This window comes from Nannospalax galili, unplaced genomic scaffold, assembly GCF_000622305.1.
Source record: "Nannospalax galili isolate Female #2095 unplaced genomic scaffold, S.galili_v1.0 scaffold2927, whole genome shotgun sequence".
NCBI lineage: Eukaryota > Metazoa > Chordata > Mammalia > Rodentia > Spalacidae > Nannospalax > Nannospalax galili.
The window spans coordinates 945,964-963,273 of record NW_008355812.1 but is presented as its reverse complement, the minus strand read 5'-3'; the positions used below and the strand labels follow the sequence as shown (position 1 = coordinate 963,273).

Here is a 17,310-nt window from a genome sequence, read left to right as displayed (position 1 = left end):
CCGCGTGCGCCCCCTCGCGGGCGGCCAGCCCACCTCTCTGCGCCTGCGCGCTCCCGCACCAGCCGTCGCGTCCGCGAGCCTGCCCGCGAGGCCCCGCCCCCGGCTAGCCGGCGGGCCCTAACCTACCGGAAGTCCTGAGAGCGGGCCACGCCCCTCGTGGCGTTCGCAGCCAATCAGAAGCCCCCTCCGCCTGCTCGTGGGCTCTCGTTGGCCTGCTCCGGCCGGGAGGCGGGGAGGAGGGGGCCGGGCGGCCGACCAATCGCGGGGCCCAGCGCGCGCGCCCCGGTTGCCCCGGGAAACCTAACTGCGGGGTCGCAGCGAGCCACAGCTCCGGCACGGCGGGTGAGCATGGACAGCCACGACGGGGACACCCAGGGCGAAGGCGGAGCGGAGGAAGGCCGGTCCAGGGAGCTGTCCGAGGCCACAGTGGACTACAAACGCCACATCCCGGCCAACGCTGCGGAGCCCGAGCCCGAGGCAGACGCGGAGCCTTCCGACAGGGGCGATTACCGGCATGTCGAGCCCCTGGAAGCGGCCACCGAGACCTCGGGAGACGCCCGGCCCGGGGAGCCGGAGCCCGAGTCGGAGTCCGATTACGAGACCGAGGAGGGGCCCTACGGGTGGGAGAAGTCGGAGGACAAGGCGAGGAAGGCGAAGAGCAAGGAGTCGCGGTTCCGGCCCGCTCTGCCGTTGACCACGATCGTCGAGGAGGGGGTTGCGCCCGTCCAACAGGCTTGGAAAGAGAGAGCAAAGAGGGAGTCCGAGGACAGAGCGAGGGAAGGCGGCCAGGAGGCTGGAGAACGCCACGAGAAGAGCAGGGAAGAGCATCCTCAGGACCGGGAGGAGGACGACGAGTCCGACGACGACTACGAGTGGCCCTTGGAGGTGCAGAAGCTGCAGGAGCAGCAGCTGCGTGGCGAGCTCGTAGACCAGTACCACGCCCTGCTGGTGGAGCGGAACCGCTACCAGCGCTACAACCTGTACCTGCAGCAGAAGATCTGCGAGGCTCTGCGGAAGAAAGGCCTGGAAGCGGCCGAAGCCCGGGACAAGGGGGTAGAGCCCGAGTCCCCCGACAAGGAGCGCGCCTACTTGCGATACCTAGCCATGCTGGAGGAGCTGAAGAAACAGGAGGCGGACGACCTGGAGTGGTACCGCCAGGAGGTGCACGAGCTGAAGAGGCTGTGCCAGGAGAGGCGGGCCATGGTGGAGAAGGAGTGGCGCCGATTCCAGGCCCTCAAGAAGCAGGTGGTGATGCAGGTCATGGGCAGCTGCCGCCTGCGCGGTGGGCGCCAGGCTGCCCTACGCGAGGTGGAGCAGATCCAGGCGCTGGAGGACAAAAAGGAGGAGGAGATGAGCGCCGTGCGGTTGGAGAACGTGCAGCTGAGGCGGAGCCTGGTGCATTTCGAAACCAGGATGAAGGCCCAGCAGGACTTGGCTGAAGGGCTGCTGCTCATTGACTTCGAGCAGCTCAAGATCGAGAACCAGATCTTCAACGAGAAAGTGGAGGAAAGAAACGAGGAACTCTTGAAACTGCGCAACAAGGTGACCAATAACGTGCAAACAATAACGCACGTGAAGGAGAAGCTGCACTTCGTGGATATGGAGAATTCGTGCAAAAGGGCCCAGCTTCTGGAAGTTGATGCTCAGGTAGCCCTAGGAAGGGACATCCTGACGAAGACTAAGCAAGCCCGAGACAGCCTGCAAATTGACAACATTAAACTCAGTCAGAAATGTGGGCTTCTGGGTAAGGAATCACTCCTCAGGGACTTGGAGGAAAAGGTGGAGAAGACGGAACTGCTCAGTCGTCGTCTGGAATCGCTGAAGCACCACCATGCCGGGCTCACCCTGTCCTGTAAAGGTGTGAAGCAGAAGATCGGGGAAGCCAAAGCCTTCCTCCCCAGCTGACAGTCCTGCAGCCTGTGCTGTGTGCAGAAAGTGCAGGAGCCCAGCAAACCGCGCCGTGCTCCTCTGCTCTTTGAAAAGCCTGGGATACCTTGGATGGAACTATTTTATCAGTTTTCAGCCAGCACCTTCGGTTAACAATAGTTACACATGGGGTTAATGAAAATAGATCTAGAGAGACAAAAGGGGGCGATCAAACTGATATATGAAAATCTTTACAGCTCAGCAATCCCATAATCAAGGGCTGAGCCTTAAGGCGGTACTGTTCCTCCACTGAATGTAAGGATGGTGTAAGGGTCAGTGGGCAAGGGACAAAGATTCCTGTACATTGGTCTAATTACTCAGTCTTCTTTGGACTTTTTAAACTATGTAGTCTTGAATCACTGTCTCAATTAGTTCACTAATACCCTTTGTGTGTGTGTGTGTGTGTGTGTGTGTGTGTGTGCATGCTTATGCACTTGCACACTCAATACTAGTTTTGCCAAGTGCAAAAAAATGACTGGAAGCTGCTGACAACACAGACTACAGACGCTGCATTCAGGACATAGTATTCTCTCATTCCTAAACGTAAGTGGATCTTACAAAGGATGTGCACATGTGTCTGTGCATGCATGTGGAAGCCAAATGCACCTCACTTTTGAGGTCTCTCTGAACTGGAAACTTGCTGTCTTGGCTAGGTCGGCTGGCCAGCACGATCCTGGGATCTACCTGTCTCTGCTCCCCAACTCTGGGGTTAAAGGCATATGAGGCCAAGCCCAGCTTTTTTCCATGGGTGTTAAGAGATCTGAACTCAGGTCCTCATGTTTTAAAGCAAGCACTCGCCCACTGAACCATCTGCAGTACCAACCATCTGGCTTCTGGCACTAGACAACCTCTAAAGATGACACAATTTTATTTCCCAAAGTATACTGCCTTTGACAGAGTCAATGAATGTTTCCTTTTCTAACTTCCATAGTTTAAACACACTATCTTATATGACACCACAGACTACAATAATAATAGTTCACACAGCTGCCTTCGGCTTCCATCCCCCTTAAGCGCTACCGTTTTGGTTTTCTTTCTATCCTGTCTATCAAAGCCAAAGTGAAGCAGTAAATTATTGCGACTGGAAATGTTTCTTTTTTTGTGACTCCCACTAGGAGCAGAGGTTTCTGCGGTTAGGGAAGCTCCAAGTGAAACTGGCTATTTTGACAAGCAAGGGGCTTGATCATGATTGTGTCCTTCTGTGGTTTTGGTGCAGCATAGGGAGGAAAGGTATTTTCAGCTGACTCCGACCCATCGTCAGCTACCCCAGTGAATACTCATGAGCCTTGAACATGGAGAGCAGTGGATCGGAAGCACCAAGACAGAGAAATCTGATGAGGTTAGGCACTGCCTGAAGTTACAAATGAGTCCTAAGTAACAACTGCACAGGTCACCAGTGGGCCCTTATAGTACCTTTTGTACAGTACCAAGGGCTGGACATGTTACAATTACAAGACATTCTTCATCTGATTACCTTCCCGCATGGTTCCAATTAGATTATAGACAAGTGCTCGAACATGGAAAGAGCAACACACTCACAAATATTAACTTAAAAGGGAGCATTCCACAGACCCTAAGCATTCCTTATCACACTGCTTCACTCTGTGCTCTCTGCAGCCCCACCAGCCTTTTGTCCCCTACTCTCCTGGGGCTCCTGTACCCCACACCCTGGAGAGACAAAGGCTCTAGGAGAGACAGTGTGTTCACCATCCTCCCTAGTAGCCAGCATAGGATGAACCCAATAAACTCACTGGGTATTAATACCCAATAGCATTCTCATCACTGCCTGAGAACATTACTTGAATGCCTATAATGCTTTGCCATTAGGGGAGGGTCCGTACCTCCACCAGCTACTAGGGTCAGCCCAAGGTAGGAGAAAAGGAAACTAAGATCCTTAAATTACATAAGTGGAAATATCTACAACCCAGGATGGAACAACCTGTCTAACCATCTATTCATTTGTAAAATGCTTATAAAAGAAAAAAGTTTGTAGAAAAATATGGAAACTACCTTCTTTGGGTGGCAAAAGTCAAGGGGATATTTTTCTTGTGATTTTCTGTAACCACTTCTAATTTATGTATTTAATTGGGGGAAATTTTTAAATTCCTAAGTTCACAAGTGCAAGATACTAAAAGTGCTGGGGATGTAACTCAAAGCACGTGCAAGGCCTTGTGTTGGATCCCCAGCACTGAACTGGAAAGTGCACACCTACACACCACTTCAGGCTGGGCTTCATGGTACACACCTGTAATTCCAGCATGGGCTATGTAGTGAGACCCTGTCACAAACAGGCATACAAGAGATACTAAAAGTTTACAGGCCAAGGGCACAAGTCTAGCTACCCGGACAATGTTTGTGGGTTATTGTACAGTTCAGGCTCGTATTTATGAATTTATTACACTGTGCTTGCCCTAGTCTAGGCAAGCTACTATCAGGTTTATTTCTGGTTTGGAGCAGTTTCTACTGGAGCTCCAGAACAGGCTAGAAGCTATCTGAAGAAAAGGTGGTTCCCCCACAGAAGGTGGCTTTGGTAGCTGATTTAAGAACAGGCCTTGGCTTGGTGCTGCCCAGGGAGCAGGTCACTCCAAAGCAAGCTGGCACTGCTGACGGGTACGTGGACGCTGTGTGCCATGGCCACTTCCCTTAGGTAGCAAAGCCTGAATGGTTCCTCCATGTTTTCAGTAGGTTCTACCAAGAACTGGTCTTCGGCTGTAAGGTGTCCTCTGCTGGTCAGGCCCGTCCCCTCGTCCACCTAAAAGCGCCACTTAAGGCCCAGAAGTGTCACCTGTCTTCTGCTGCTGTGCTCCGGTGCTGCAATTCGTCACCTCAGAGCCAGCTTGGTATGGGCAGCTTCTGACCTGTGGCCCCACTCCTCCAGTCCAGGGCACTCAGAAGTTGCTGTGCTGCCATGTTTTGACAGCACAGGTATACAGCAAGTTCCCACGGCTTCTTCCAGTGTTCTCCTACATACAGGAAACCCAAAGGAATGGGGTCCAGGTCACACCCCAGGGCAGTGTTTGGATGGAGATGAGAACTAGGGGAAGCTTCCAAAGGCCCCAAAGCTAACATGACCTCCTCCCTAGACCGTGTCTCAAGAGCCAGCACTCAGGCTCTGGGCTCATACCAATTTACCTGCTGTAGGAGCCTGAGCAAGTCATTCTCTGTATCCTGTACTTGGAATGAGGACGAGTCAGAGAGTAAATAATTTACATACAGCACTTGGCCCAAAGCCTGGGGAGGCCAGAGCAGCCGTCCAGCCCTCAGTAACCTTGCAGTCTATCAGCTCACCTCACAGACTACAAAGAACAGCTCAGAGAATGAAGCTGTCTGGAGAAGTTGCAGCCCTGTGTCAGTCCCTGCTAGAGGCTGTGGCACACAGTCTCCCAGCAGTCTTGGGAGGTCTGGAAGGAGACTCACTCACAGTGAGCCTTTGTCCTGCCTGATTCCAAGTAGCCTCTGGACCCTCCCACCCAAAGAGCCACCTTCCCAGTGGCTCACAGGAAGGAGCTCCCACATCCTCCCACCATCCTCCTGAGGGAATGTTAAGAGTGTGGGTCTCCAGCTGGCAAAGTGTGACTGCCTCTCCCTCTCATGGGAGTGACAAGTGGCGGGTTTCAGCATAGCTGTGCCCAAGTCTGGAATCCCATGACTAAAGTAACTGTCCCATGTTCTTTTGTTTCATGAGCTAGGTGCCTGGACATTAAAATAAGTAACATAACAGCAAAATGTTTGCTACACCACAAGAGTCACAACTTTAAACCAAAGCATACATACAGTGAGAGCATAGTGACAATTTTACATGACTTTATTTTAATAAAACCACGTATTTACAATTCAAAAAGTCCTACTTTGATACACTTTACTAAATAAAATTAAAGATTAACTGTACAAGCAATTAAAACATGATACGCAGCAAGTGCTACCAGAAGTCTCCTATCGGCAAGCGATCCAAAATAGTCAAAAACTGAGCAGCTGCTCCCAAGAGCGAGCTGCCCAGTGCCCTCAAATCGGGGAATGAAAGTCAACGGCAGGTGAGATGGGAGGTGCAGACTTCTGCAGGGCACGTGTCAGGGTTGGCTTCCAGTTTGCCTAAATAACAAGTATCAGGGCCCTCAGTGCAGAGGAACGAGGAACTCTACGGCCTCTGAGGAGGACACATCAGGCTCACAGGAGCCCTGAAGAGGTGTGAAACCCTTACCTGGACTAGAGAGTGGTCAGTGCTCCAGATTGGTATGGAGTCTTGTTTGAAAACTCCTAAGTGCCCACAGATCTATGTCTAACAGGAAAGGGTAAGAGGTGGGTTGTCAACACATGGGGAATTTCACAATGGCATTTTGAACAAGCCCAAGCCCCCTTGTCACAACACTTTCTGTATGACTTAAGGAATGTCTTTATGTACAGTAAGAAAATATATACATCTTGAGAGAACAGATGCCCATGTCATGGAACCAAAGTACATGTGCAAGGAAGGACAGCACACTGGGCTGAGCAGTCCACTTCTCACAGGCTGGCTGGGTCTGGAAGTCACTGGACTGCCAGTGAAGACCGCATCCTCCCAGGGGCAGGCAAGTCAGCCTTTCAAGGCTGATACAGAGGGCTGTGTCTAGGGTGCTCTGCAGCCTCCCTGGAGAAATCACGTGAGACTACAGATGAGACTGCAGGGAAAAGGACAAGAGGTAACGTGGGGCAGAGGGCATGAGGGTGACGGCCTGCTGCTGCACTGACCATCACCAACAAGCACCACAGATGGAGGGAACACACACGTGTCATCACAAGGCCTTCCACCGCACCCTGAGTCTCCCTGCCACATGCTGCAGTCAGAGTCAAGGGCTCCCCATGGGTGGATGATTTCTGGGGGTAGTGTCTATGGCTGAGGAGGGTGTGGACTATCCGCATAAGCATTGGCTGGATGACTGCACCCCTAGGAACCTGTTTCCAGAGACACTGGACTGTCCTTCCATCACTCTGCTCATTTCTGTGAAGTCGGATGGTCAAATTTCTTATACGAAGTTCAAGTTAGGAAAAACTAGAACAAGAAAAACAAGAAAAACACTTCGGAATGAGCTTAGGAAAATCAACTAACACAGGGAAGGGCTGATGGTGTCGACGCTAAGAACCCTGGTAAGGCTGTCTCACTCTTCAGTCCTTACAGCAGTCTGTGAAGACGTCTGCTAAAGCAGATGTGGGCAGGGGTGTCCCTGGCACTTAGGATGGATCCAGCTGCTCAAGTGACGAAGGCAAAAAGGGCACTCTGCCAACGCACGGGAGCAGCCTCCCACACGACAGTGTTTCCAGAGGCTTCCACCCAGCCTCCCAGAAACAAGCAGGCAAGAAAGGAACTATGTTTGCACTCTCTCCAGCCCTTTGCCTTAAAGAGCACATTTCTCCTGTCCCAGGTCTTCTTGGCACACATCTCCTCTGCTCCAACCCATCCTGGCTCAAAAGATTCGGGGACAGGTGCCTGAGAACAGGATCCTAACAGGAAAGGGTAACAGGAAGGCGCATGTTCGGCCTTCCTGCCATACTGTGTGAAGGCCACATGGTCAGATGTCAGCACGAAGCTCAAGTGGAATCCCAGGAGTCCACGAGCACTCTCCACCAACTACTCTGCAAGGCCTGTTTTTAAAACATACCTTTCATCTCTGGACAGATTATGTCAGTAACTAAATCAGGAATTCCTTATCCATGATATGAGCCAATAACATCTCTGAAATCTCTCAAATAACATTTCTCATGCATCTAAGAAAGATCGTAATGTACTTTCTACCAGTTGTTATAATGGCATTAAAATTTAATTGACTGTTGTTGAAATGAAGAGGAGGAGGACACAAGCACTGCCCTCTTTAACCCATGTGGAAGATGCAGTGGCTGGTCACAGTCACTGCCAGTGTGCAGGTCCATGGAGCTGCTTAAGGCTGAGCCTGGGTGTAATTCTTTAAAAGCTGTTTTAAGGCCAACTCCAGCATCAGAAATCCAGTGTGGAAAGAGCCCCTGTCCTTCTGGGGTGTCAGTCTGGAAGCACACAAGTGCCATGTGGAGATCTGCTTCAGCGAGAGAGAAGCTCCACTGCAGCTTCAGTGCCTGAGGGAGGGGCTTCCTTTCTCCATTTCCCGACTGTCTTTCTGCAGCGCAGCCAGCACCTAGAATCACAGAGCAGACACTGTGAGTAAACACACAGGGCACACTCACTGGAACATACCGAGAAACAGCAGCCAGGCTCTCCCCGGCAGCTCTCCTCTACTTGTCTGTTCTCTGGGCTGGCTACCAACCCTGCATCCAAGTGATCTTTCCACCATGGCAACCACCCATGCTATCTCTAGCTAATCTCCAGTATGCACTCCAGTATGCACACCAGCCACTGCACCTATGTTGGAGCAGAGGTCTAGGAGACCTGAACTATAACCAGACACTCAAGCTAGCCCCATCTGATTTCAAAATGATGGGACCCTCAGCTGCAGAGGACTTACTAAGCTCTGTGCCGTTCTGAGTCTCAGATGATCAGGGTGAAGCAGAAGCCTACTCGGTAGGTTTCAAGTAAGTTGTACAACGGGAGTGAGACAGAAACAAAAGTGCCTCTTGCCTTCAAGAAAACAGGATTGCCAACCAAATCTAAATATTTCTGACTTGAAAGAGCTACAGTACCTTAAACTCAAACAGAATCCAAGAGAAATATGCATGGATCACAATTCTCATGAGGGCTGAACTGCACACGCTCACTGATGCCCCCCACTACCACAATCAGGCTCTCAACTAGTACTAACCTGCTAATGAGAAAATGTCTCGCTACTCAAATAGCCCATGACTTAATTATAACCTAGTCCCTAAAACACAAGAAGCAAGACCTGGGCTAAACCCTTCCGTCTGAGTGCACATGCCTATTTCACATGGGTAGCTTAAGTCAGGGTGGGGGTGACACATGAGCCCTTTGGTCTCATGAAAGCACCACGGTAGACAGAGCATCAGCTGTGATAACTCAAGTTTCTAGTCCAGGGCAGGTGCAGTCCTGTCTGTGAGATAAGGCCTGGTTTCCCATCTGGATTAAAATAGCCACAATAAACAACAAGCCAGCCCAAAGCACACTCTCACAAGTGCATGTGGCCCACGTGGTCCCTAACTCAGAATTCAGAGGGGCCCTGCTGCTCCCTCTTGAGATTTTCATTAACTATAGAGCCCAGGCCCCATGCTTATATGCAGACTGCTCCTTGTTTACCACACAGCGAGTTTCCCTTTGTACGAGCTTTGCTGAAGTACAAGTCATACACAGCTCACCCAAGTAAAGTATGTAAGCCAGTGCTTTGGGGGATTGCCAAAGATATGTGCAAACCTCACCAGAAGTCCACTTCAGAGCACTTTCATCACTTGAAAAAGAAATCTCGGGGCTGCAGAGATGGCTCAGTGGTTAAGAACACTGACTGTTCTTGCAGAAGACCCGGGTTCAAATCCCAGCACCACATGACAGCTAACAACTGTCTATAACTCCAGTTCCAGGGATCCGGCAGCCTCTTCTGACCTCCGTGGCATTGCATGACACGGGTGCACTTACCTACAGGCAGGCAATACACGCATACACATAAAATAGAAATAATAAAATTTAAAAAAGAAAGAAAAATCTCCTGGGCCAGTGAGATGGCTCAATGAATAATGGTGCTTGTTAGCTAGCCTGAAGACCCGATTTTGATCCTGGGACGCACATGGTGGAAGGAGAGAACCAACCCCACAAGCTGTCTCCTGACCTCTACATGCGAAAGCTCCCTGCTACATATACAAATAAATACATGTGTCCCCCCCGCAAAAAAATTAAGGGACAGCCTAACTACTAGGAAGTAACCTTGCCAAACATCAACAAATTTTAAACCAGAGAATGGCCTTCAGCCAAACTACAGAACACACAGAGAAACCCAGAAATGCCACCACAGGGATGCAGTGAGGAAGTCCACAGGGATGCAGTGGGGAGGTCCACAGGAATGCAGTGGGAGTGGGGAAGGCCACAGGGATGCAGTGGGGAGGGCCACAGGGATGCAGTGGGGAGGGCCACAGGGATGCAGTGGGGGTGGGGGAGGGCCACGGGGATGCAGTGGGAGGGGGGGAGGGCCACTGGTCCACAGGGATGCAGTGTGGAGGTCCACAGAGATGCAGTGGGGGTGGGGGAGGTCCACAGGGATGCAGTGGGGAGGTCCACAGGGATGCAGTGGGGTGGTCCACAGGGATACAGTGGGGGAGGTCCACAGGGATGCAGTGGGGAGGTCCACAGGGATGCAGTGGGGTGGTCCACAGAGATGCAGTGGGGAGGTCCACAGAGATGCAGTGGGGGGGGGAGAGGTCCACAGGGATGCAGTGGGGAGGGCCACAGGGATGCAGTGGGGAGGGCCACAGGGATGCAGTGGGGAGGGCCACAGGGATGCAGTGGGGAGGGCCACAGGGATGCAGTGGGGAGGGCCACAGGGATGCAGTGGGGAGGGCCACAGGGATGCAGTGGGGAGGGCCACAGGGATGCAGTGGGGAGGGCCACAGGGATGCAGTGGGGAGGGCCACAGGGATGCAGTGGGGAGGGCCACAGGGATGCAGTGGGGAGGGCCACAGGGATGCAGTGGGGAGGGCCACAGGGATGCAGTGGGGAGGGCCACAGGGATGCAGTGGGGAGGGCCACAGGGATGCAGTGGGGAGGGCCACAGGGATGCAGTGGGGAGGGCCACAGGGATGCAGTGGGGAGGTCCACAGGGATGCAGTGAGGAGGTCCACAGAGATGCAGTGGGGAGGTCCACAGAGATGCAGTGGGGGTGGGAGAGGTCCACAGGGATGCAGTGGGGAGGGCCACAGGGATGCAGTGGGGTGGTCCACAGGGATGCAGTGGGGAGGTCCACAGAGATGCAGTGGGGGTGGGGGAGGTCCACAGGGATGCAGTGAGGAGGTCCACAGGGATGCAGTGGGGGAGGGCCACAGGGATGCAGTGGAGAGCTCCACAGGGATGCAGTGAGGGAGGGCCACAGGGATGCAGGGGGGAGGTCCACAGGGATGCAGTGGGGAGGGCCACGGGGAGGCAGTGGGGGGGGGGGAGGGCCACGGGGATGCAGTGGGAGTGGGGGAGGGCCACAGGGATGCAGTGGAGAGCTCCACAGGGATGCAGTGAGGGAGGGCCACAGGGATGCAGTGGGGAGATCACAGGAATGAAATGAAATCTGCAGGTAAATGGATGGACCTAGAAACTGTTATACTAAATGAAGTAACACAGACTCAGAAAAACAAAGGACGTATGTTGTCCCTCATTTGTGGGTCCTAGCACCAAGTCCTTATATATGAGTATGTATCCAGATGTAAGTGCAGGAACCAGGAAAATGGAAAGGAACCAGGAAGGAAAAGGGGAAGAAGGAGCCCAAGAGAGAAGCACAGTAGGAGATGGGTGTTACTAAGGGAGAAATGGGTAAAACGGGGGCATTTAAATGGGAGGGGGAGAGAGAGGGCTGTACAAGGAACTATGGGGATAAAGGGGAAGAAGGAGCTCGAGAGGTGGGATCATAGCAGACAGGAATTATCAATGGAGAAATGGGGAAAATGGGGAGGATATGGAGGGAGGGTTAGACAGAAAGAGAGAGAGGAAAGATAAATAATGCCTAGCTAATGTAAAAAAAAAAAAACAAAAAAAAAAACAAAAAAAAAAAAAACAAGAGGGCATCGTATTAGTCCAAAACCCTACTAAAAAAATTACACATACAAGATCTCTACATGAGTCTGTGTGTACAGCTGAAGGCCACATAACAAGAAACAGGGCCAGACAGGAGAAACCTTCCTTTGAGTTGTTGGCCAGGGTGGTCCAAGAGACTCCCAAAATTATACAAGCTATTGTCACAGCCTTTGATGGTCTCCCAGAACTTTAAGGTAAGACCCTATTGCTGATGACAGGATATATTCTGGACACAGGATTTGGAGCAGGAAGCCAGAACTGACCGGGAAGCCACCTCCCCTGAAGTCCAGCTCTCATAGCTTTGCAGAGCACTACGCAAGCTGCTACGGGAGAACATCGATCGCTGGTCCAACCCCAGCTTCAAGGCCTAGAAACCACATCAGTGACCGGCACAGCAAAGAACACTGCTGCGGTAGTGGCACTTTTATCTTGGGGGTAATCAGCGACCTAATTGGACTTAAAGCCCACTCAGTGAAAGGAAACTTGTGTGGTACTGTAAACCCAGCCAAATACACATGGCTGGAGAGGTCATAGATCTTAGAGAAAACCCCAAGGCTGTCACATCCCTAGACAAATGTAATTTCTTACTATGTGCAAAATACAGACAAGTGTCCCAGTCACCACCCATCAAAGAAGCTTCTTTTTCAAGAGACAGAGATAATTACAGAGTTACACCACTGGTGTAAGGCAGAGATTGCCTGTGGATTGCCCAAGCCTAAGTGGCACATCTAGGATGCAGCCTCTACACCTAAGGCTTCAAAGGATGAAGAGAACACTAACGCATCTTTCAATTCTTGTCAATGAAGCTCCCTCATCTAACAGAGGACCAGGAACACAAAAGGTCACAAATGGCCAAAACGTAGAGAATAGAGTCTGCAGAGTGTGGGTCCCTGGACAGGACTCCTATATTAAGGTCCACCCACCCAGGGCTCAGGGACCACTGCAGAAGAAGGGGCAGAAAGGTTTTAAGAGTCAGGGAGAAGGTACGTGACCATATGGAAACGGAGTCCTACAGGCTCCTTGGACACTGCTCATATGAACCTACAGCCATGGTGTCAGCATGCACAAGACCCATGCAAACTCAAGCAGACAAAACCCCAGCACAGAACTGTGGAAATGGACAGCAGACCCCAATCTTAAAGAATTATTGGCAGCTGATTAGTGCTGAGTGAGGAAGAGCTGACTCTAGATAGACTACTAGACTTCCGAGGATGAACTTGCACTGAGGGACATCTGGGGACACTAACTTGACATGATAGGGCTTAACAGAAATAACAGAATATACGAACTCCAGTGGGAGGGCAGGGGATAGGTACGGGCCAATGGGGAAGGGGTATAAAGATGATTAAGATGTTCTATATGAAATACACAAAAATTCAATTAAGTTTTTAAAAAAATTAAAGTGCCTTGAGAGATGTATTAACACTTAAAGGTGACACACTGCCTAAGACTGCTTTTACAATGTAGAGAGATGTGGGCAGGGTAACAGGTCACTGAAGCAGGATGGCACGTGCATGGGGCTCCTTCCTAAAGCTTTAGTCTAGTTCTGTATTTTAAATCTGCTGCTGCACACACAATAAACACACCACACACACACACACACACACACACACACACACACACACACAGTGCTGGGGAGATGGTTCAGTTAGTAAAGTACTTCTCATGTAGATACAAGGACCTGAGTTTGAATCCCAGAACCTATGTGAAAGGCTAGGTGCGGTATGTTTGTAATCCAGCCTCTCCAGAGGTGGAGACAGGAGGATCCCGAGGCTTGCTGGACAGCAGCCTAGTTACCTGGTGAGCTCCAGGTGAGCAAGAGACCAATCTCAAAAAAACAAGGTACACAGCTCCTGAGAAATGACATCCAAGATGGTCTCTACTTACACACACACATAAACAGTCTTCCACTAATAACAAACCTAAGTCAGAAATGAACACTAATCAACCAACTAGGCCCCACTATCAGGTAACTTTGAGGACATGGAGGAGTTCAAACCACACCGTCTCCTCTTTAGCATGATGACACTTGGGGCCAAACAACACTGGTCAATTCTACAGGGGAAGGCCTCTGAGAAGACTTGGGGGAATGAAGAACTAGGCCAGGGCAGAGCTGCTCAGACAGGGCCAGAGCAGCACATCAGAAGGTCGGAGACGGGCCGGGGCCTCCTCGGTGACTGCTACATCTCTGGTTGATCCCACCTACTTCCCAAGTACACAGCATCCTGCACAGTGCACAGACCTGGCCGGGGGCTTGGCCTCTTAGTCCCTTCAGTCCCCTCAGCCGTCTCTGGCATTGTTTTAAAGGGGAAGGAGGCCAATGAGATGGCCCACTGCATAAAGACATTTTCTACCAAGTCTGAGGACCGTCATTCAATCTTCAGGACCGGCATGGTGAAGGGAGAGAGCTGACTGTCCCAGGTGTCCTCTGACCTCCACACTCAAGCTGGATGTAGTACGTGTTCCCACCCCAACTCATGCTCACACAGGGTTCAAATGTAAAAGCAAATTTTTAAGGGAGCAGGGAATGTAGCTTACTTAAATGCTCTCGAGCACGCTGAGCCCCACAGAGGTGACCTAGAAGTTCAATGGCTGTGCCCTGTCACTGCACAGTGGGGGTGGTCTTCCTATACCCCTCCAGCTGAGAGGAATCCAGAGGATCGCTGAGGTAGAGCCAGGCTGTGCCCCTCAAGCCTGAATACCACGTCCAAGATGCCCTCTTCTCAAAAGACTCACTAAGCAGCAAACGCCTTAGTCCCGTGGCCATGCCGGCGACCCGCTTACCTGTGTCCACTTCTTATTCCGGCTCTGCATCTGGACCGTGGCAATGGCTGCAAACACTTCATCTGCTGGCAGGTCCTCGGGCAGCCTGGTCAGGAACTGCGCGCTGTGGATGAAGTCCATCCTGGTCAGAATGTCCTCAAACAGCTTCAGGATGCCCAGAGCTGTGCGGAAAAGGAACTCTTCTCCGTCCCGACAGAACACGTCCCAGATGCGGCAGGCAAGGTCCAGGGGCAACGACTTACTGTACAAGGTAAAGATCCTGAAGAGAGGCAGAGCTTTCAGGTTTGGGATGGTATAAAAATGGACCCTGAATTCCAAGCACACACAGCACCGAGTCAGTCCCTTGACACGTGGAGGGCACTGGCCTGGACTCACTCTGAAGGTCAATTACACTGTACACAAAGCAGCTTCCACACACTATCACCCGCCACACAGCTTCTGAATCACTGACACTGGTCACACCTTCTCCCAGCAGGTGTCCACTGAGTATGAACTAGGCCCTGGCCGAGGCAGGTGCTGCACACAATGGTAATTAGACAAGATAAATCTCAGTGGAGCTCAGGGGCAGCCAGGGAACAGGAACAGGAGAACAGACTCGAGAGAGTGCTGTCCGCCATTTTTCCAGCAGGCGTCTGAAATGGAACAAGATTCACTTTTCCCAAACGGCTGCTGCTCTTTGGTTTTCAAGACTGCATCTAGTTACACGGCATACTAGTTTGGCTTAGATTGTGTGATTCTCCTGCAACAACCCAAGTCCTGAGATTTCAGGCATGTGCCACTATGTCTGGCTCTCCCCAATAAATATGACAGTAGATTACTAAAAATTGATCTTACATTTTAATAATGCAAACCATCAGATGGAATATATTCCCTTTAAAAATATGATAATCAGGGCTGGGGAGATATCTCAGTGTTAAAGTGTTTGCCTTGCAGGCATGAGGATGAAGCTCAATCCCCAGCAACTATGTAAAAAGTCAGGTGCCAGTAGCATGCACTTGTAATCCCAGAGCTGGGGAGACCAACAGGCAGATCCCTGGGCTCAATGGCAGCCAGGCTAGCCTACTCGGGGAGCTCCAGGTCATGAGAGACACTGTCTCAAAAATAAGATGGATAGCTTCTGAGGAATGACCCCTGAGGCTGACCACTGGCCTGCAAATGTCCATGCGCGCATGCGCTCGCTCGCTCGCACTCTCTCTCTCTCTCTCTCTCTCTATGATAACCACAATCCAAACTACCTATCAACAGTGGTAAGTCAACTGAGTCCCAGGGCGAAGGCCTTCTATCATCAGGTGAATCTAGGTGGAGAAGCAGACTGGGTGTGGTGGTATACACCTATAATCCCAGTTACTTGAGCAGCCGAGGCAGGAGGATGGCAAGTTTGAGGCTGGCCTGGAATAGAGCAGGACCCTACCATAAAAATAACCAAAAGTAAGAATGTAGCAACCTAACTTTCACACCCACTGGCAGGTATCAGTGCACAAATGGAAGCCAAACTCCCTGTATCCTTAAAGCAGCTCCTAAGGAAAAGCTGACGGGGAGAGAACAGCTACAGCAGCGACAACAAAAGGGAGTCCCTCGACGGATTTTCTTTTTTTCGTCTTTTTGTAGCAGGGTCTCCCTGTAGCCCCAGCTGTCCTGGAACTATGTAGACCAGGCTGGCCTTGAACTCACAGAGATCTGCCGGCCTCTGCCTCCTGAATGCTGGGGTTAAAGGCATGTGCCACCACACCCGGCTTTTTTTTTTTTTTTAAAGCCATTAGGTGAACTAGATTTTTTTTCTTTTTCTTATGTAGCACATACTGAATTCAGATCTGCTCATGGGTTGCCATCAACTCCTTCAGGTGGAATGAGCCAGCACTAGAATGGCCCCCTCCCCACAACACACCCACCGGCCTGGGCCTGGGCACACCTCCCCACAACACACCCACCGGCCTGGGCCTGGACACACCTCCGAAAGGCTGAGCCCTTCTGACCCGAAGCAGCTCACCAGCCTTTTTCTTTTTTTTTTAAGATTTATTATATTTAATTATGTATATGTATGTGTCTGTGTGTGGGTATGTGTACATGAGTGCTGGTGCTGTGGAGGCCAGAGGCGTCAGATCCCTTGGAGCTGGAGTTATGGGTAGCTGTGGGCTGCCTGATGTGAGTGCAGGGGACTGAACTCAGGCCTTCTAAAAGAGCGCATGAGCTCTACACTGCTGAGCCACCTCTCCAGGCCCCAGGCATCTTTAAAAAAAATGTAGTGCAGGCTGGCCTCAAACTTGCCACCTTCCTGCCTCAGGTCTCTGAGTCCTGGGTCATAAATATTTTTTTAAAGTCTACTGTATACTGGTCTTTGGTGATGAAGACACACTGAACAAAACAGACAACATTCCTGCCCTCGGGGGCAGAAGGGCAAAGAAAGCACAGAGGGAGGTTTAAGAAGAGAAAGGGACTGTCTAAAGGGGTTGCACCATGCACGCAAGGTATTCCCGCAAATGCGCTTCTAAATGAGTGGTCAGAGAAAAGTCTGTGGCCAAGAGGCGCTTCCATCTGCCTGAAGAGGAAGGAGCAAGCTACAAGAGGAACTCCAGGCATGCTCCCCAACACTGAGGCAGAGTTCATGAAGACCACATGTCTGAGGGCAGCAGGGCAGCCAGGGGTGAATAGGGAAAAACAGGGCCCAGAAGGTGCAGGGCCTTCCAAGCTGTTCCAAGGGCTTTAGACTTTGTCCTGAGTGAAGTGGGAAACAAGTGGAGGTCTGAGGGAGCAGCTTGCTGACAGCACCTGCAGGAGGTGTGGGCTGAGCCGAGGGCCCGGGCAGCTACGGTCAGGAATCCACGAATGGAACCTAGTGGAAGCAGGGGAGGTGACCGGAAGCAGGTACAACCCACACAGCCACAGAAAGCGAGAGCAACCCTGGACCTGTGTCTCTGACTCAC

The 17,310-nt window shown here is 51.4% G+C and overlaps 2 protein-coding genes across 5 annotated transcripts in view; one reads left to right on the top strand and one right to left on the bottom strand.

Moving 5' to 3' along the window:
• The first annotated feature begins 141 nt into the window (after window positions 1–141).
• Window positions 142–2,237, top strand: Ccdc96 (coiled-coil domain containing 96). The gene has a single exon (XM_008853817.3). The coding sequence runs from the start codon at window positions 349–351 to the stop codon at window positions 1,903–1,905; it is 1,557 nt and encodes a 518-aa protein (XP_008852039.1). The 5' UTR covers window positions 142–348; the 3' UTR covers window positions 1,906–2,237.
• A 3,476-nt stretch (window positions 2,238–5,713) lies between these two features.
• Window positions 5,714–17,310, bottom strand: part of Tbc1d14 (TBC1 domain family member 14) — a 110,892-nt gene continuing 99,295 nt past the window's right edge. For all 4 annotated transcript variants that reach the window (XM_029556486.1, XM_029556487.1, XM_008853811.3 and 1 more), the window contains 2 exons: window positions 14,390–14,648; window positions 5,714–8,066 (listed from right to left, as the gene is read on the bottom strand). In XM_029556486.1, coding sequence (XP_029412346.1) covers window positions 8,001–8,066; window positions 14,390–14,648 — 325 coding nt within the window. In that variant the 3' untranslated portion in view covers window positions 5,714–8,000. The remainder of the gene's footprint in view (window positions 8,067–14,389; window positions 14,649–17,310) is intronic.